Source organism: Setaria italica, chromosome VIII (assembly GCF_000263155.2).
Source record: "Setaria italica strain Yugu1 chromosome VIII, Setaria_italica_v2.0, whole genome shotgun sequence".
NCBI classification, from domain to species: domain Eukaryota; kingdom Viridiplantae; phylum Streptophyta; class Magnoliopsida; order Poales; family Poaceae; genus Setaria; species Setaria italica.
Genome location: NC_028457.1, coordinates 31,653,436 through 31,673,938, shown reverse-complemented (window position 1 = coordinate 31,673,938; position 20,503 = coordinate 31,653,436). Strand labels below are relative to the sequence as shown.

At 47.8% G+C, this 20,503-nt stretch overlaps 3 protein-coding genes and 1 non-coding gene across 4 annotated transcripts; 3 read left to right on the top strand and 1 right to left on the bottom strand.

Annotated features, from left to right (window-relative positions):
* Nucleotides 1-491: 491 nt before the first annotated feature.
* Nucleotides 492-1,530, top strand: LOC101763487 (ergosterol biosynthetic protein 28). Its single transcript, XM_004980627.2, has 3 exons — nt 492-710; nt 833-1,039; nt 1,203-1,530. Exons 1-3 carry the CDS (start codon nt 569-571, stop codon nt 1,283-1,285), a joined length of 432 nt encoding a protein of 143 aa, XP_004980684.1. The 5' UTR covers nt 492-568; the 3' UTR covers nt 1,286-1,530.
* Nucleotides 1,531-13,584: 12,054 nt separating this feature from the next.
* LOC101763083 (ergosterol biosynthetic protein 28) lies at nt 13,585-14,777 on the top strand. The gene is made up of 3 exons (XM_004980626.2): nt 13,585-13,802; nt 13,925-14,131; nt 14,297-14,777. Exons 1-3 carry the CDS (start codon nt 13,661-13,663, stop codon nt 14,437-14,439), a joined length of 492 nt encoding a protein of 163 aa, XP_004980683.1. The 5' UTR covers nt 13,585-13,660; the 3' UTR covers nt 14,440-14,777.
* Nucleotides 14,778-17,901: 3,124 nt separating this feature from the next.
* On the top strand, nt 17,902-17,973 carry TRNAP-UGG. The gene has a single exon. It is a non-coding gene; the product is annotated as a tRNA-Pro (tRNA).
* A 205-nt stretch (nt 17,974-18,178) lies between these two features.
* LOC101781302 (plastid-lipid-associated protein 6, chloroplastic) lies at nt 18,179-19,754 on the bottom strand. Its single transcript, XM_004979550.4, has 3 exons — nt 19,235-19,754; nt 18,773-19,139; nt 18,179-18,688 (listed from the first exon to the last, which is right to left on the bottom strand). The coding sequence occupies exons 1-3, from the start codon at nt 19,496-19,498 to the stop codon at nt 18,474-18,476; spliced, it is 846 nt and encodes a 281-aa protein (XP_004979607.1). The 5' UTR covers nt 19,499-19,754; the 3' UTR covers nt 18,179-18,473.
* Nucleotides 19,755-20,503: the final 749 nt, after the last annotated feature.

The following is a 20,503-nucleotide window of genomic DNA, read 5'->3' as shown; positions in this document are numbered from 1 at the left end:
GTCATCACGAATATATATGGCAAAAGTAACCTTGATAGAAGAAGAGAATAAAGACGTGCCTAAATTGACCTATACGAGTTGGTTAGATTCATATTATACGAGGTAAACCTTTGCGGCTCACTTGACCTAGGTACCGAGATACTTTGTGGTGTGACCATGTTGGATGAATTGGAGTCCAGAGAGGACAATTCACCGACAGCCACGAAGAGAGATCAGCTCATATAACAATACATACCACTGCGGAAAGCTCCTTCAGTACCGATTCTAAACTCCTCTTTATTATCGGTTGTGCAACCGGTATTGCTACTTTGGTACTAAAGGGGACCCTTTAGTATCGGGTGAAATAACCGGTACTAAAGGGGTATTAAAGAATAAAAAAAGAAATCACCCGCTCAAGCTCGAGCCTGGCCCCGCCGCTCCTCCCGCCCTCCCCAATAAATGGAGGCGGAAGCAGGCGTTTCTAAGTACTACTCGTGATACCATTACGTGTTAAAAGAGGTACTCGTGATCCTGCTAAGACCCTTGCGCCCTCGTCCTTTTGGTCGTAGCCCGGGGCTCGTAATAAGCCATGGCCGGAGCATGGACGAAGGGCGGCGTGCCCGCGCTGGGGTGGTGGCTCATCGCCGTCGGCACCTTCCGATCCGGCTACACCTGGTCCTGCTTCTTCGGCTCCGCGGCGTTCTGCTCGGCCACCTTCTCCGAGATAGCGAGTACGTGCTGTAGAAGTGTAGATCAGTAATAGTAATCTCCAAAGCATGTCTTGATGTGCAGATTGCTTTCAACATGTTTTACTGAAACATCCGCTTAAACCTTACCATCATCTGGGCTTCAGTGACCGGCGTACATGGGCGGACGGTCGCGGTGTGGACTCTGCTGTCGTGCACGCTCTGCTTCCTGTGCGCCTTCAACCTCGGTAGCAAGCCGGTCTACGCCGCCACCTTCCTATCCTTCGTCTACGCCATCGGCTACCTTGCCGTCGAGTGCCTGGTGTACCACACCATGAGTGCAGCTAGACTCTCCCTGTTCATCTTCATTGCAGGTATACAACATGATCAGGTCACCTCCCCGCCGGCGCCTCGGCTGCCCCGGCCACCACACCATTCCCTTCCTCCACAAGTGGCCAGCGGCTTCTGCTGGCTAATCCTCTGTCCATGACCTCTGACTGAACTTATGTTTAACCAGAGTTTCCATTTCCAATGCAGGGACATCCATTGTTTGGATGCTGCTTCAGTGGAACTCCCATGGCCATGGCCCCCGTCCCCGTGAGGCTACCAAGCAGGCCTGATCCTGGTTCTTTTAATTTCCTGCCAAAATAGTTGGCATCTCCTGTGTGCCGACTAATATAAGCACGTAATTAATGTTTTAAGAGACTTTGCAGGGCCTCTTGCATGCAACATGGAATTCTGTAATTTTTTTCTTGTAATTCTTGTTTCATTATCACGGCAGGTACTAGCCAAGGAGTGCTTCCTCTGTAACACTTTTGTCATTGTGATGCCACGCGTGAAATCTGAACACACTTTTGCTACTACAGCTAAAAGATCAGTACAGTCCAAATTTTCGATTGCTATTTTAGGCATTACCGCTCATTTTATCTGTAGCCTTCACATCGAGAGTCACATAATAATTTTATCTCACCATGACTAGTTATCTTATTATTATTAATAATTAGAACTTCCTTTATTGCTCCACGTACGTCAAGCCTCATATGACGCATTAGAGAAAAAAAGAAAAATAGAAACATTTGGTCATCAATTTTGTAGACTCTAAGGGTTAGGTAATTCAACTAGTTATCTGAAGCAAATTAATTATTTTGAAAAGTCTCTTAAAACATTATGTCCTTATATTACGACTAGCCTAGAGAAGGGCAGTGAACATTAGCCAAAAATGATTTGTGTTGGTGCCTTAATTTCTTAGTGCCAGCAGTCACCATTGCCGACAGCCCATATTTGTGCTAGCAGTTGTTTAATTATGTGGCCCACAAGTAGAAATCAGAGCAATATTATTTAAAGGAAAATCATAAGTTTTTCAGAAGAATCGGATCAACACAAACTTTATATCGAAGTTAAGAGCTTGAAGAGTAATTTGCAGTTAATAACTTTTTGATCCAATACTGTTTGCAGGCCCAAATATCCGTTAAGTTGTTTTAAAGACATCTCAAACGAATAGAAACTCAATACCAAAGTTGTTCTGCTCCACGGGATCTAAAACTTCATAGTTGATAATATTTTCATTTGAGGTCATTTAAAGTGCTAAAAATACAATTCAAAAGTGAAGTTGATGGGTCCATAGACCTGGGGTCCCCAATGGGTCCGCTTTTCCACAATGCTCAGCCCAACAGGCAGCGTAGCGACAATGCGCGCCCGGACTAGCCTAGATACGCGACACCAGGCCGTGACCACGATCCGGCCACCGACCGGCGCCCCCGACCAGGAGGTCTAGTCAGGGCCAGTACCACAGTCCGACTCCAACCAAGTTCCCCCAAGCAGGGATACGCCTCTAATCGGACCGACGCCAATCGCTCCTTCCCGACCGACATGGTCGGGAATGACTGGGATGACCGACCGGGGATGCCCGCTCAGTATGGGCTCGGGGAGCAGGTGGAACGGATAAGGGAAGATCCTCAGGTCAACTGCCGTACAGAGGGCTCTACCTCACCCCGCCCTGCACACGCAACGCATAGACTCTAAGGGTTAGGTAATTAAACTAGTTCTCTGAAGCAAATTAATCATTTTGAAAAGTCTCTTAAAACATTATGTCCTTATTTTACGACTAGCCTAGAGAAGGGTGGTGAACATTAGCCAAAAACGATTTGTGTTGGTGCCTTAATTTCTAATTGCCGGCAGTCACCATTGCTGAGAGCCCATATTTGTGCTAGCAGTTGTTTATGTGGCCCACTAGTAGAAATCAAAGCAATATTGTGCAATCAAGATTAATAGGTACAATTCTTAATATATCTCATTGCTAGACCGGTAGGCCGGCTCCCCACTTTATAGTTTGGCACAGGCCCTGATTTATGCTAGGATGGCCAGTTAAGTGAACTCCGGCGAATGTATTTTTCATACCGCCAGTTTATCTGGTGTGGTGGGGTCCACACACCGCTCTAGGACAAGGCAGGTACCACACAAGTGAGAGTAAGTCTAGCTAGGGGCAATTTTGTCCTATCACATGAATAAAGAATGAACACTTTCACGTTAGTTTAGCAGAGAAGGACCCCTCCACATCACCTCTCTGGGCGACGGGAGGGGCGACTCCACCGCCCCACAGAAGCCCCCGCCGGCGGCCCCCTCCGGCCGCCGCCGCTACAGCCTGTCGAGCGGCAGCGGTGGCCCGCGACGGCACCGAAGCCGGTCCCCTCGCACCACATCTCCTCCCCCCTTCCCCCATGTTCTCTTTCTCACAGTGTTGGGCTTGGAGCTCCAGTAGCGCCCATGGCAATGGCGCCTAGCCAAGGCAACGGATCCGGGGTCTCCTGGGCCAGATCCGGTCCCTACTGTACCGGATCCTGGGTGCCGGCGACGAGACGGAGACGTGACTGCCGGTGGTGGTGGGTCTCCTGTTCCCCGTTCGGGTGCGAGAGCAGCCATGCCCGAGCATGGAACCCGGACTCGGTGCATCCACGGTGCTTGGTTTTGGCGTGGGGCTGGTCGTGCCCGTGCCCCAGGCCGGCGGTGGCAGGGCTCGAGCTCGCAAGGCCGGTGGCGGCGGGGTCGAGCTCGACTGGCTGCGGCAGGGCACGAGCTCGCCAGGCCGGTGGAGACGCGGCTGTGCAACCAGCGCTTGGCCAATAGCCCCCACGGCCTTCGCGCCGCTCTCGAGGTGCCCAACGGCGCGAGGGGTTGGCGTCCTGCCGCTCTTTCAAGCCATGCTCCCCAGCTTCTCTTCACGGGCAGCGAAGTCTCCCCGTCATTCTCGATGCCTGCGCTGCGCCGACGGGTCGGGAACTCGCCGGGAGAAATCCTAGCCCGACGTTATGCTGGTGCCGACAACAGCGACACCTACAGGTGCCGTTTCCTTCATGGAGGTGTTTTTTCGAGGCGTTCCCGCCCACATGTTGGTATGGCTGCGCTTGCACTGGTTGGAGCGACGCCGGTTGGGATGGTTCGATCAGGAGAAATCCTAGCCCGGCTTTGGCCGGTGCCGTCAACGATGATGCCCTCAGGCACCGTGGTCCTCCTTGGAGGTGATGATGAGATCGCCCATCCCGAACTACTGTCGTCCGCCATGCTGCAAAGCTGGTTTGTTCTGCTTGGTGTTCTTATGCCTTCCTCCTCCTTACTGTTCGTTGGCGAGGCTGTCATTGGCTGTTTGCCGCCGGCGTGATTCAGTGAGCGTCCTCTCCTGGGGCCTCTATTTCGTCGATGCTCTCCTTGTTGATGGTGTCAGAAAATCAAATGTCGGGTGGTGTATCCACCGCTTCTGCCATTCCCCCTCAAGGATTCCTCCCCTTGAGCGGCGTTGAATGGTGGTACATGGAGCTCGGATGTGCTGAAGGTGGCGCCGTCAGCTCCAAGGGAGGTCGTCGTTTTCCGGTAAGCTTTGGCTTGCGCGTCCTTTCGCCGCTCTAAGTCCCCTTCCTACTGCGCGGTCACTCAGATGGAGGGCAGCAGCGGGACGGCGTAGCTATGAGGGGTGGCGCAAGGTGCAACGGTCACAGTGTAACCGGCAAGTACGTTGTTCGGTGGAGGCGCAAATCGATGATCAATGGTTGTCTTTCGGTTGTGACATGTTTTGTCTTTGAATTGTCTGCGAGTTCTGCTCCTCTCTGTTGTACTATGGTGTTGTATCTACCCTGTCCCCTTCTACTTCCATCCTGGCTCTTGAAGCCACTGTAACCGCACAAATGTTGTACCATCGCCGGCTTGTCGGCATATGTGGTAATATAATTCAGGTGGGACTCTTCGTCCCCCCGATGACCCGTCAAAAAAAAGTATTGAATAAATTAGAAAGGCTAAATATGGCCTTATGTTGAGAAGATATCATTTGATAATTGTCATGCATTACGTGGGATGTTATTGTAGCAAAGCCTGCCTTTGATGATAGCAGAATCCCAAATTTATCGTACAAAGCTCGTTGGCTATCAAAACAGTACGAGGTTACAACAGCAACAAGGCAATTGTAATTATTCTGAAATGGAAACAACTTCACTTAGGCACTTGTAATTATTCTGAAATGGAAACAACTTCACTTATAGAAACTTCACTTAGGCACGATAGAGTGATGAAAGGACAGCTAAGTGAGAGGGTAAGTCTAGCTAGGGGCAATTTTATCCTATCACATGAATAAAGAAATGAAAAAGTATTGAAATAAATTAGAAAGGCCAAATATGACATTATGGTGAGAAGATATCATTTGATAATTGTCAAGCATTACGTGGGATGTCATTGTAGCAAAGCCCGCTTTTGATGATAACAGAATCCTAAATTTCTTGTACAAAGCTCGTTGGCTATCACAAAACCGTATGAGGTTACAACAGCAACAAGGCAATTGTAATTATTCTGAAACAAGGCAATTGTAATTATTCTGAAATGGAAACAACTTCACTTAGAAACGTTAACGAGTCTCTACTGTGGTAAAATTTGACATATAAGGCATATGCAGTTTTATTGTGCTAGTGGTCGGCAATCTGCACTGACTCTTCAAACTTCAGTTGATGTGTTATTCTGACCACTATTGAGGTTTCGTTGAACTCTTTGCCCAAGACTTCAATCAAAGCTTGGACTCAGTATTAATTCCATTGTAACGTCTGGTAGGTAGGTTCAAATCTTCGCACCATGGATCATCCATTCTTGAGAAATATTGTTCAACTGCCTCGTCATCCACTTGTTCCAACCTTGGAGGCATCCACTGCAAAGTACCCCATAAAAACCATCACCATCATCCAAAGGTTATTTTAGATAAAATAAGCTGTCAGAAATAAATTTTGATCCGAATATACTAAATATGAAATGATCCTAACCCTTGGGTTTTGATCTTTATTTATCAGTAAAGCTCTGCTTCCCTGCAATAGGAATTGGACGTTAGGTATATAGTCCTTGCCCTGCAAGGATGACGAAGTAGAGAGATCTTGAATGAGAATGAAAAGTGTTGAAGATGTTGATATTTACCTCATAGAAGTCTTTGCTGAAGTCACCTTGCAGGACATGGCAAACTATCCTATATTCTCGACGCAAGCACTCCCCAATAGTTTCTGTTCTCCCTTCTCTTATCTTAAATCAAAGATTAAAAAACAAACAATGAACCAACTATTTTCTTGTGGACACTACTGAGGCGGTAGACTAATTATATATAGGGACACTAGTGAGGCGGTAGACTAATTATATATAGGGACACTAGTGAGGCGGTAGACTAATTATATATAGGGACACTAGTGAGGCGGTAGACTAATTATATATAGGGACACTACTGAGGCAGCATCATCTTCAGGGTAACACAAAACTCGTTCGATAAACGTTAAGCAATCAAGCGAGCGAGCTAGAGCGGCATGTGTGTAGCAGATGCAGTCATGCAGAGACGAAGGAGAAGCAATAAGGGTAGGTGACACGGACAGGGCAGACCTGGTCGGCCTCTGCACCCCCAGTGCTTTCGGGACGCAGCGAGGCCATCTCTCTTCCTTTTCCTCGCGCGGGCAAAAGCAAACGTCTGGAGGCCGGCGCCGACACCGAACACCGGTAGCACTACTCCCACACTCACTCTGAAACACACCCGTACAGAGCACAGAGGAGAGGAGCCAATGCTTGCTGGTGCTGGACTTGCTGGTGCTTTTGCTCAGGCTTCTTCCATTCGTACTTATTGGGAGAAGTAAAACACACTAGTAGAAAACTGAGTATTAGTCCCGGTTGGAAGGGTGTAAATCTCCCAAAAAATTATCCGGGATAAAGCAATCGAGATAAAAGGGGATGTATTTTATCCCGGTCCCTAAAGACAACCTTTAGTCATAATACCAATCGGGACTAAATGGGCTACCACGCCTGGCGCGGTACAGGCCCCCTTTTATCCCGGTTAGTAATACCAACCGGGATAAATGGTTTTGCAAAAAAAAATTGCGAAATAAAAAAATTCCCCGAGGGGTCCCAAAGAGTGCATGCACGGTTCATGGGATTTGAACCCACGACCTCAAGCCTCACGCATAGCTTCCTTGCCATCCTACCTACACACCACATCTAACTATATAGGGGATCCAATCCTTTTATACTAACTCGTGGGGACCCTTTTATCCCGGTTGGAAACACCAACCGGGATAAAAGACCTTCTTTTATCCCGGTTGGTATTACGAACAAGGATAAAAGGGTCTGAGGGCTTTAGTTCTTTTTCAGCCACCTGTGAGGGACCCTTTTATCCCAGTTGGAGTTTCCAACCGGGAATAAAAACTACGGGATAGCTAAAAATTTCCGAGTGCCCCAGGCACTCGGCGAAACCCTAAAAACACTCGGCAACGTGTTTGCCGAGTGTAACACTCGGCGAAGAGCACACGGCAAAGTTTTACTCGGCAAAGTTAACTTTGCCGAGTGTCTTTGGTCGGGCACTCGGCAAAGGGTGTGCCGAGTGGCACAAAACACTCGGCAAACAATATTTCCAGAGAAAAATAAAAAAACATGCCAAACACGCACCGGGGGCAGCTACAGCTGGTCGCCGCCGCCTCCGTCGCCGCCTCAACCATTGCGATGCCGCCACCACGCCTAGGCCATCCGCGGCAGTTCCAGCTGCTCGAAGCCGCCACCACGCCCGGGCCACCAGCTCCGGCTGCTCCGCCGCCGCCACCACCGCCTGCTCCGCCCTCCTTGGAGTGCGCCACCGCCGCTCCATCCACCTTGGAGTGCGCCGCCGCCGCTCCATCCACCTTGGAGTGCGCTGCCCGCCTTGGAGTGCGCCGCCGCTGCTCCATCCCGCCGCCGCCCGAGCTTCTTCCCGCCAGGCACCCTCCCCGCCGCCACCCGAGCTGCCTCCCGCCGGGCCACCTCCCCGCCGCCACCCAAGCTACCTCCCGCCGAGCCCCCTCCCTGTCGGGCCCCCTCCCCGCCGCCCCCCAAGCTGCCTAGAGAGAAAGGGGAGGAAGCGGCGGATCCGAGGGGGAGTGGCGGCGCCGGCGGGTCTTGAGGGGGGAAGGTGGCGGCGCCGAAACTGGGGGAGGCAGCGGCGCTGGATCCAGACGGGGTGGCAGCGCCGGCGGATCCAGCTTGGAGGGGCGACGTGGCGGTGGCGGCCAGATCTGGCCCGGAGGAGGGGCGGCGCGGCGGTGGCGGCCAGATCCGGCCTGGAGGAGGGGTGACGTCGGGATGAGGGAGGGGAAGGGGAGGGGGCGGTGGAAACGAGGGAGGGGAGGGGAAGGGTTGGCCGGCGGCGGAGGGAGGGACCGGTGGCGGAGGGAGGGAGTCCGGCGGCGGAGGAAGGGGCCGGGGGTGCGGAGGAAGGGGCCGGGTGTGCGGAGGGAGCGGGAGGGGCCGGGTGCCAAGCGAGGGGGCGGGAGGCGCGGCTGGTGCGGGAGGCCTGTCGGGGGGTTTTAATTTTTAATTTTAGGCCCTTTGCCGAGTGTGAATAGCGCAGCACTCGGCAAAGCACCATTTTGCTGAGTGCCAAACGGGGAGCACTCAGCAAAGTTTTTTTTTCTTATTTTCTGGTTTTCTACAATATTTTCTTCTACATTTTTTTGATAAACTCAACAATATCTCATAAATTCACTCAACAATATGTATTTGATTATTCTACTCATATTATTTTATTATTTTATGCAGTTATAGCTCCAATTCAATTTATATCAATTAAAATTCTATAATTGCACTTAATTTGATAAAATTATCAAATAGTTCCAAAAAATTACCAAAATTTCACATGAAACAATATATGTTCTCTATTGCCTATACAAAATGTTTTGCAGTCAAATCTAAATTCAATCATCACTTTGACTCCAAATCTTATTGAATCCTTCTCAACGGTACGATTCTTCTTCTGAGATGCTTCGGTTTGTAAACATTGTATGTGATAAATGTGCGAAACTTTCTCAATTTTTTACTGGGATAAGGCCTCAAACTGGGATAAATAACATAAATATCATTTTTGTACTCATTTTATTCTATAATTTGAATCACTTGCAGTTCAAATTTGACTTAATATCTAATTTTCCTTGAAATACAATTAATTAAATAAACATAGCAAATAAATCTAAAAATATACCAAATTTTAACATGGAGTACCACATGTTGTACGTGGGGAGTAGAAAAAATTTTAAGGTGAAAAGAGGGAAAAACTTATTTTTTTTGCCGAGTGTCAAAAAAAACACTCGGCAAACCCCCTTTGCCGAGTGTCTTTTTTGACACTCGGCAAACCCCCCTCTTTGCTGAGTATCTTTTTTGACACTCGGCAAAGAGGGTGGTTTGCCGAGTGTTTTTTATTTGACACTCGGCAAAGCCCCTATTTGCCGAGTGTTTTTTCTTTGCCGAGTGTTTTTAGCTTGGCACTCGGCAAAAAGCTTGTTTGCCGAGTGCTCGAAAAAAAACACTCGGCAAAAAAAGTACACTCGGCAATTTTTAGCTTTCCCGTAGTGAAAGACCCCATTTTATCCTGTTTGGTGTTGTGAGCTTTAGTCCCGAGTGGTAACACCAACCGGGATTAAAAGGATAATCTTTAGTCCCGGTTATTCTTACCACCCAGGACAAAAGGGTCCCCCACGGGTAGCTGATATTTTCACCCGGGACTAAAGGGTCCCCACAGGTGGCTGATTTTTAAACCGGGATAAAAGGTGACTTTTAGTTCCGGTTACAAATACCAACCGGTAGTAAAGCTTCGCGCACCCCTTTTATACTGGACTACTTTAAATCGGGATTAAAAGCTAGTGATACTATGGCGTGTATGGCCTTCCCATCCGATCCTAATGTGTGTTCATAGGTCAGCACAGCTATAGTTTTGCATGCCTTATTTTCTAAGGAACTGCAAGAGACAGCTATTGACGAAGCGTAAAGAATACAAAACATTACGTGAAGACGCACAATAATGAAGCTCACAAAATTTACGGCCTTGTTTATAAGGTGACGGGTCTCTTCATGGGAGAAAAATTGACGGGCGAACGTTGGTAGCCTATATGAACCTTTTCCACTCTGGCGTCTGGCCCTTTTTCCATTTCGGACTAAGTCCGTTTTGCCTAGCAACGCTGCAGCCTTGTTGTTCACCACCGCGGTGCTGGATTTTCTAGGTCGCCGAATTTAAGCTCGTATCCTCCTCCTCCTCCTCCTCCTTGAAGCTGGTACTTTCACTGCTGCTTGGTGACTTAAACTGGAAGCAAAGATGACTTTCCCTTCCAGTTATTTAACTGCCACCGCTAGATAGTATGCATTTTGTACCGGTTAACGAACCCCCTTCGGTAGTGTATTCGCAACTGATACGCTAAAAGAAATGTTCTCTCGATCTGTTGTAGTGCTTTTTATTATTTTTCTCTTGAGTCACCGACGGTTTTCCTGATATAATTCATATTTCCCAAGGGTTTTACCGAATCACCAAACAACATAGTTCTAATTAACAATCTCATTACTAATGGTTATAATACGTGTAGTTATCTAAATATACTGAAAATCATCCACCAGGTAAGTGTGCAGAAGAATGAGATCACTCTTTTGAGCTTGGAGAGATCAGGGAAATTAAACTTCCGGGTGTTCTAATAAAGAGCAAGTCATCGTCTGCCCTCGCGTGCCTCAGAAGTATTCCCTCCGTCACAAATTACTATTTGTTTTAACTTTTCTAGATACAAAACTTTTGATGTGGATCTAGATATATGTATGTCTAGATATGTAGCAAAAACTAGGTATCAAAAAAGCCAAAACAAATAGTAATTTAGGACGGAGGGAGTAGAGGCCAGCCCTCGACATCAAGAATCATACGTCCAAATCATCTCATCTCATGCTATTATATATTGACTTCCCAGGTCCGGTCTACAATAGCCACGCTGTGATGAAACAAGAAAATGGAGCAGGTCAGCAATGTTCTCGTCAGGTCGACATAGGATGCAACTGGTCATGCATTCTCTCAAAGAATATGTCCAGGTCAACCATTTTTGGCCGGAGATCGAGCTGGTCTCGGTTCATACGGGTCATACAATTCAAATTAGTATGGCTTGAACACAGCAGAACGAAGTTGGCCTTTCGGTTTGCGAGGTCGTTGCACTCCCCAAGATTTTTTATTTCGTTGAGGGCATCGCAGCAACTTGTCATACTTAACTAAGATGCCAGCTTCATTCAAAGAACAGATTCAGTGTTCCACATCAGAGATGCGAAACGCTGACATCACCTGATATTTTAGAAGTGACATCATTGGCTTTGGATTGTTCACATGGTTACTTCAGATGATATTCAAATGCATGGCATACATCATCCTGATTACAAATTGTTGTAATGTAATGTTTATAATTCGGTCCTTTGCTTCACTAATGTTCATGTCAACTCAATCTAGGATAGATTCTGGCTCCAAATAACAGGCTGTCGGTTTGCGAGATTACGTGCGCCAGGATTTCAGTGAGGGCATCCTCGCAACATGCCATGTACTTAAGTAAGGTGATCAGTTTGTCTCAAAGAACAGATTCAGTGTTCCACATGAGCGGTGCCCATTTAATTTGTTTGCACGTTGTTAGTATTGTAATTAGCCAGCTTGGACTATTCATTTAGACGGGGAGGTTTTACTTTCAGACTGGACGGAGAAGTGTCTGGCTCAGATCGACCACCATGAGAAACATGGGCCGCCATGCCCTAATTGAAATCCTGGAGAGGGAGAGACGTTCCCCGTTGTTACTACTCTATCCCAGTGGTAGTTCCCGTTGTGCTTTGTGCAACACGATGTTGTGTTAGCGACAAGCTTTGACACAACCTCTTAATGATGTTGATGCGACAGAACCCATCGCCAGGGAACGAACGTTACACTTCCAGGTTTGAATTTTCTTTCTGCTACGAGTCGAACCCTGATCAAATGGAAAGGAAAAAAAAAGTCTTTGTGTGATGGTGAGCACCCACATAAAACGGGATAATACCATGCATTAATTTCTATAAAATCCTATTGATTTGTGCGCATCAACGCCGTCGCTCTTTTTCGTTTTCTGGAAGCATTTTCACTTTTATCATAAGTTAAACTATCTCTAATTTTACTAAGCTTATAAAAATAATAATGTTTACGATATCAAAAAATTATTATTATTATTATTATTATTATTATTATTATTATTATTATTATTATTGGATCCAAATATGAAACACATTTCATAGTGTACTTTTTTAACGTAAGTAGATATTGATATTCTTATTTACATAGATACTTTGTGGTGCGACCATGTTGGGTGAATTGGAGTCTAGAGAGGTTAATACACCGATAGCCACGAAGAGAGATCAGCTCATATAACAATAACCCATGCCACCTTGATACAGTGCACAACGTACTGTGTGGCATAAACCTTAGTACATCGTTATCAAATAAAACAAACAATCAAAATTACAAGGGACAATAAGAGCAGAATTTCAAAGAATTTGCCTTAGTTGACCAAGTTATGGAGGTTGGTGGTGCTGTGAACTTCAAAGAAATGTTTCAGATCCTTTTTGGAGACGATGTAGTCGGAATAATTTGAGAAGCTAATCCAACAGCCAAAAAGTGTCTCAAACATCTTTTGAACTTCACATTACAAGGAACCCTACTCACTGTCACTCTGTCAGCAACTGCCACTCTGGTAGAAAACTCGTCTTTAATCCCGGTTGGTAGGGAGCAAATCTCCCGAAAATCCATCCGGGATAAAACAATCAAGACAAAAGGGGGGTGTATTGTCTCGGGTCACTCAACCGGGACTAAATACCAACCGGGATAAAAAGGGTCGCCACGTCAGGCGCTGCAAAAAAATATCCCGAGGTATTCCCCTACCCCCACACACGTCTCAAGTCACAAGTCACGCGATTTTTCATGGGAAATATGCACGTGCGCGGTGCGTGGGATTTCGAACCCACGACCTCCAGCCTCGCGCGTAGCTTCCTTGCCATCCCATCTACACAGCACATCTGACTATATAGGGGATGCAATCCTTTTGTATTAACTCGTGGGGATCCTTTTATCCCGGTTGGAAACACCAACCGGGATAAAAGACCCCCTTTTATCCCGGTTTGTAAAGGGTTCGTGAGATTTAGTCCTTTTTCAGCCACCCCGTGGGGGACCCTTTTATCCCGGTTGGTGTTTCAAACCGGGATAAACGGCCTCTCAGGGTCTTTTTTTTTCCCACTAGCCTTTGCAATCGGGATAAAAGGTCCCGGTTGGTGAGCCTCCCGCCAGTGACCGAACTTTAGTTCCGGTTGGTGAACCTTTTGTCCCGGACCAACTTTAAACCGGGATAAAAGGGGGCGCATGGAAGGTGAGTTCTCTGCTAGTGTGCATCCATCGTCAAAAAACAAAGTAAACAAAGAAGATTAGGCCAATTCATATGCAGTTACCATCAGAGACGAGTATATAGGTTATCTTTTTAAATTTGGCGTTGACTAGGAGTTTCCTGACTGAAGTTTTGCACAGCTGACTACCCTATGAATGGAGGCGGAAGCAGGCGTTTCTAAGTACTACTCGTGATACCATTACCTGTTAAAAGAGGTACTCGTGATCCTGCTAAGACCCTTGCGCCCTCGTCCTTTTGGTCGTAGCCCGGGGCTCGTAATAAGCCATGGCCGGAGTATGGACGAAGGGCGGCGTGCCGGCGCTGGGGTGGTGGCTCATCGCCGTCGGTACCTTCCGCTCCGGCTACACCCTGTCCTGCTTCTTCGGCTCCGCGGCGTTCTGCTCGGCCACCTTCTCCGAGATAGCGAGTACGTGCTGTAGAAGTGAAGATCAGTAGTAGTAATCTCCAAAGCATGTCTTGATGTGCAGATTGCTTTCAACATCTTTTACTGAAACATCCGCTTAAACATTATCATCATCTGGGCTTCAGTGACCGGCGTACATGGGCGGACGGCCGCGGTGTGGACTCTGCTGTCATGTACTCTCTGCTTCCTGTGCGCCTTCAACCTCGGTAGCAAGCCGGTCTACGCCGCCACCTTGCGGTCCTTCGTCTACGCCATCGGCTACCTTGCCGTCGAGTGCCTGGTGTACCACACCATGAGTGCAGCTAGACTCTCCCTGTTCATCTTCATTGCAGGTATACAACATGATCAGGTCACCTCCCCGCCGGCGCCTCGGCTGCCCCGGCCACCACACCATTCCCTTCCTCCACAAGTGGCCAGCGGCTCCTGCTGGCTAATCCTCTGTCCATGACCTCTGACTGAGAACTTATGTTTAACCAGAGTTTCCATTTCCGATGCAGGGACATCCATTGTTTGGATGCTGCTTCAGTGGAACTCCCATGGCCATGGCCCCCGTCCCCGTGAGGCTTCAGTGGAACTGCGTCGCGTTCCCCAAACCCTCGTGGCGCAGAGTCCGTCCATGTCGCTGGAACCATTAGCCTGAGCGTTGTCATATCCTGGAGCCGAGCCGCGTCGGAGCCGAGCCGTTGGACCAGACGCGCGATTGCTTCCGTTGGATTTGAAGCGGCCGACGCGTGGAGGCCGAGCGGACGGGTGTGCACCGGATGCGCTGTGCATCCGGCTGCACCGAATTTTCTTCCGCCAAAATAGTTGGCATCTCCTGTGTGCCGACTAATATAAGCACGTAATTAATGTTTTAAGAGACTTTGCAGGGCCTCATGCATGCAACATGGAATTCTGTAATTTTTTTCTTGTAATTCTTGTTTCTTTATCACGGCAGCTACTAGCCAGGGAGTGGTTCCTCTGTAACACTTTTGCCATTGTGATGCCACGCGTGAACTCTTCTTCACCCTTGTTATAAACGTCAGACAAGATGTCACGCATGAAATCTGAACACACTTTTGCTACTACAGCTAAAAGATCAGTACAGTCCAAATTTTCGATTGCTATATATTTTAGGCATTACCGCTCATTTTATCTGTAGCCTTCGCATCGAGAGTCACATAATAATTTTATCTTACCATGACTAGTTATCTTATTATTAATAATAATTAGAACTTCCTTTATGGCTCCACGTACGTCAAGCCTCATAAGACGCATTAGAGAAAAAAAAAGAAAAATAGAAACAGTTGGCCATCAATTTGGTAGACTCTAAGGGTTAGGTAATTAAACTAGTTCTCTGAAGCAAATTAATCATTTGAAAAGTCTCTCAAAACATTATGTGCTTATATTACGACAAGCCTAGAGAAGGGCAGTGAACATTAGCCAAAAACGATTTGTGTTGGTGCCTTAATTTCTTAGTGCCGGCAGTCACCATTGCTGACAGCCCATATTTGTGCTAGCAGTTGTTTATGTGGCCCACTAGTAGAAATCAAAGCAATATTGTTTAAAGGAAAATCATAACTTTTTCAGATGAATCGGATCAACACAAACTTTATATTGAAGTTATAGAGCTTGAAGAGATCAGTAACTTCGCAGTCAACAACTTTTTCATCCAATACTGTTTGCAGGCCCAAATATCCGTTAACTTGTTTTAAAGACATCTCAAACGAATATAAACTCAATACCAAAGTTGTTCTGCTTGACGAGATCTAAAACTTCATAGTTGATAATTGTTGGCGCTAGAAATCGGTCAACCGAATCCCAACGTCCGACACACGACCCGGGAGAATCTGCTTAACTCCTGTTCGGGTGATTGCCTTGGTGCGGTTCGCGCGGCGTGCCAGCCAATCTGACCTGTTGATTGGCAAGGAAGAATACGTGTCAGGTCCAGAAATCTCGATCGGCTAAGTTTCCGATCTCGAGAGAGTTTATCGGCGAATCGGCCGATTTACTATAGTAATGAAATCGGCTATAAGACAGCCTGATCTCTGCAGCCTTGTTGACAAAGAATTACTAGAGTAATCGATACAAAGCTTATGATAACAACACTAGAAATAGATCTAATCGGCAACAGATGGATTCAACAATAGAAAATAAAGAAAGCCGACACTACCGATTCCTAGCTGGATAACTGGTGATAAAGACTAGAAAAACAGGTAAAACCTATAGATCTAGCAAATATCGATAACTAGTGAATAAATCTAAACGAAACAACAGCGATACGCCCGAAGTTAAAGCTTAGAAATTACTCGATAAACGGAACTTACAAAATCGGCCGGAGATCAAGATGATGCAGTCCTGCCAACCCGCACGAACTCGTGAAAAGAGAAAAGTAATGGCGAAATCGCCTGCTTGAAAATAAGTACGAGGCAAAAGTAGCTTGTTGTATTGATTGGTTGATAATTACAGATTTACAAAGGTAGCTATTTATAGCCCCGTACAGATATCTTCTTAACCGACTAGAATTCTATCCCTAATTCAAACAGAAAACGAATATCTACAAGCACGATTCGTGCTAGATTGGTTACTCCACACTTCGTGGGATGATTTCCACCTCATCCTTCTATTCCTTTCTAAGCCCATACAGGCCCAATCAACCCATCCTCCTAATCGGCCGATTCCTCATCGGCAAAAGGCTACCGATTGGGACTCTGGTATATTCGACCCGAAGCGAGACAGGAGTCACCAACCGATCTCACACTGTAGCACCTTTTGGCCTATTCTCAACTGTGCCTCTCCGATTCCCTCTCTTCTTGGCGCCGATTCTACTAGTGATGAAATCCGGCGTCAACAATAATATTTTCATTTGAGGTCATTTAAAGTGCTAAAAATACAATTCAAAAGTGAAGTTCAAAGTATAGCATATAGGATGTGCTGGGTAGGTGAGACAGTAAGGAAGCTATGCATGAAGGGAGAGGTATGAGGTTTGAATATTGTACATCGCACGTGCATGAAAAAATCATGCGACTTGTTGTTTGGGATGCCGGTCATGTGTAAATGCCAACTCAATGAGTAATATTTTTCTTCATATTTTTTTGTGATTTAAATTCTGAAATGGTGAAATGATTTATGCTGCAATTGCTTATATCAACCGCTAGCACAAATGCTTTTTCCGCTAGTACATTTTCTAATTGTACTATTAATTAGACCTGGCTTGTCTTACAACTTACTTAGGACATAGTATTTGCTAGTCAATAAATAGTTGGGCAGGCCAGTTATTTTCCATTTTTCTTGAGTTGGCAAAATCAGCGCATCAAGTCAGATGGCCAAATTTGCTGCGACTTTTAAAATTGACATGCTGCGCCGCACATCATATCTTTTGTTAGTATATATGTTTGGTTTTCATGACATTTTTATAACCCTATGAAGAAGGCCTACGATACTTCTCTTCTTTATGTCTCTTTCTCTTGCTTCTCCCCTTCTGTCCATGGGCGTGGACCTACAAGTCATCGGCTGCACCCCCCACTCCTCCAACCTCATGTTTGTGCCATCACCATGCCCTTCTAATGGCATCACAAGGAAAGATTCTTTGAAGAGATGTCGCCTATAGCTTCATACCAATGCCCATAATAAGGCCATGCATGAGCAATCCCGAGTGGTACATAATTGACACGTGGACACACATTGCTCCACCACCTTGTTGGAGCTATCCGCACCAATTTCTTCAAGGTTAGTGCACACGTGAAATTCTCCTTCGGTAGGAACTGTTCTTGTGTGGCAGTTCGTGATGAACTCCCAACGCAAGTGAAAATACGGGCATCTAGTCACGTATCGAGCAAGAAACGGCATGCAGTTTTGTACCATTCTGTAATTTTCACTGTAATTAGCATAATAATTAAAATAAGGACGTACAGAGCATTTAGCCTAGAGGTATGATTCTCGCTTTGGGTGCGAGAGGTCCCAAGTTTGATTCTCGGAATGCCCCTTTTTTTCCCTTCATTCTTTTTTTTCATTAAAAGAGTGGACCATTTTATCTCTCAGAGTCAGAGATGACCAATTCCTCTCTGGTTTTCCAAGTCGAGGAGGGGATAATTAGTTTCAGAATTATAATAACGAAGCAACAGGGCATTTGGTCTAGTGGTATGATTCTCGCTTTGGGTGCGAGAGGTCCCGAGTTCGATTCTCGGAATGCCCCCCCTTTTTTTCCTTATTCGTTTTTTTAATTAAAAAGTGGGCCATTTTTATCTCTCAGAGTTTCTCCCTGGTTTTCCAACTCGAGGTGTTACCAATTCTTCCGATCGGTGAATCGGTAACAGCTCGCAGGTAAATTAGGAACCATTTTTGTCTATCAGTGCATGATCAATTGATCCTAATCCTGCTCTAGAGATTCAAGCTGAAACTGCAGAAACAAACCGCGACTGCTTTGCAAATTGCAATGCGCAACTCCACACATGAACAAGTGCAAACTGCAAAACGGCCGCATTTTTTTCTTATTTTCCACACTCTACATGAATGCTCCAATTCTACTACCAATTGTACTACATCACGGGATGCCACAGCAGATTGCTACAAAACGGTCAGAGATTCAGAGATGCAGAAGAGCGTTCAACGGCAAGCAGCTAGAACAAACCGACAGCACAGCAAGCAAGGATCGCGGTCTCACTTCGTGGCCGTGCCTGCCATCAGACGCCAAGCTCACGCGATGACGAAGACCCGGAGCTCGCCCCTGTCCCCGCGGGTGACGCGCGTGTCGTCGTCGAGGTACGTCACCTCGAACTCGCCGCTCCCGGTGTTGGACGGCGGCCGGAGGTTGTCGGGGATCCGCGGCACCTCCAGCGGCGGCAGCTGCGACAGGCTCCCCTTCGTCTTCACCGTCGTCTTCTCGAAATTGATCTTGATGCCCGACGTCCCTGCGTCCGTGCGCGTCAGTGTTCGTTGTTTCGTTCACAAGATGATCTCGAAGTACAGGGGAGGGGAGGGGAGGGGGGACTCACCGACGACCTCGAACTTGTGCGCGAGCGTGGCGGTGGCCTCGACGGGCGGGAGCGGCCAGGGCGCGCCGAGCTCGAGCTCGACGATGTTGTCGAAGTCGCGGCTGACGACGTCGATCCGCTGGAACACCTGGCCGAGCGTGATGGGGAGGAGGCGGCCGGTGGGCGGGCCGGGCCGGCTGCCGCCGAGCGTCCGCGACGAGAAGGCGCTGCTGTACACCAGCCGCCACCGGCCCTGCAGCCGGTCGAGGTCCTTGTTGAGGTCGACGGGCCCGCCGCCCGCCGCCTCCAGCTCCCGCGCCGCCGCGTCCGCGCGGTCAAGGTCCTCCTGGCTCGCCGCCAGGCCCCGGTTCAGCCCAGACACCGCGCTCTGCACGCAAGCACGCGCCCAACCAAAAAAGATGTAAAGATTCCGACCGAGCAAGAACAGGGGATGATGGATTTCTTGGTGCGTTGAGCACTGACCAGCAGCTTGACCTTGAGCGAGGCCACGTAGTCGGCGTCGGTGCTGGCGTTGCTGTTGCCCGCGTAGTCCACGGGCGGCGGCGGCGCGGCCGCCGTGGCGCAGACGGACAGCTGCCGCCGCCGCGGCAGCTTGCAGCTCCTGCTGCTGGAACCAGCCAAGGAGGCCGCGCCCCGGAGGCTCCGCGGGCCAAGCAGCCGCGGAGCGCTTGTCGACGCGGTGGCGGGGCAGCAAGACGGCGACGACCACGGCGCGGCCATGGCCATGGAGACAGACAAGGTCGTAGGAGCAGAGCGATGGAAAGCGAGCAAGTCCCGGTGGTGCTGTGCGTTACTTACCTTCGGTTTAGAGCGTGGGAAGTTGCGGGAAGAAGAAGAAGCCGTCGCGGGGAGCACGCGAGATTTCCATGGCGTTCTTGAAGAAGGAAGGTGACAGGAAAATCGTGAGCTTTTCTTTTGGGAGGATATGACGCGTCGTGGTGGAAGAAATTTTGTGGTGGTGGGCAGCGGAGGGGAGTGGCGCTGGTCGGGACGCGTACGGGCCGGGAGGGAGATGGGGCTCTCGTTTACGTCTTCTCGAATGTTCCGTAGATACCGCTGTCTGATTTTTTTTTTTGGAGTTTGCTGTTAGGCCGTCACACGTGGTGGAAAATTCATAGCAGACCGAGCACGAGTATTCATAGCAGAGAAATTGAAATACAGCCATAGCAGCATGATACCGTCCAGCAAATCTGAAAAACCGTTGTTCATATACATAGGAACTAAAGACTCCCCCACAAGTGCGAAAGCACTCGCTGAAACTCCTCAATCCTCATACTTGAAAACAAATTAAGCACACAAGTTTACTACAGAAAACAATCACCGGAATCAGACAAACACAGTAGCACACTTGTTTCAGGTCTCAGAAACAGAACACCACGGCGCCTAGCCCCAAATTGACAAGCATCAGCGCTTCCTACATTAAGGCTCATTAGGATCAGAGTAACAGAGCTGATCTGCAGCAGTTCGTTCAGGAGGAAATCACGTAACCATGTTGGATTCATCAGTATGCCATCTGGCGCTCCAAGTTTGTCCTCTGGCATCTCAGCAGCAAATGGTGCCTTTGTACCATCTTCCATGCTGTACACAAATTTGTCTAAAAAGGGCGGGCATTTTTACCAGGGAAGATGAAACGATCGATATAGTAGATACGATCATCTTCGACTTGCTGCTGATGAAGATGCAGTGGCCATCCAAGCTCTCAACCTCAGTGAATCTGATAGGGTTTGTGCT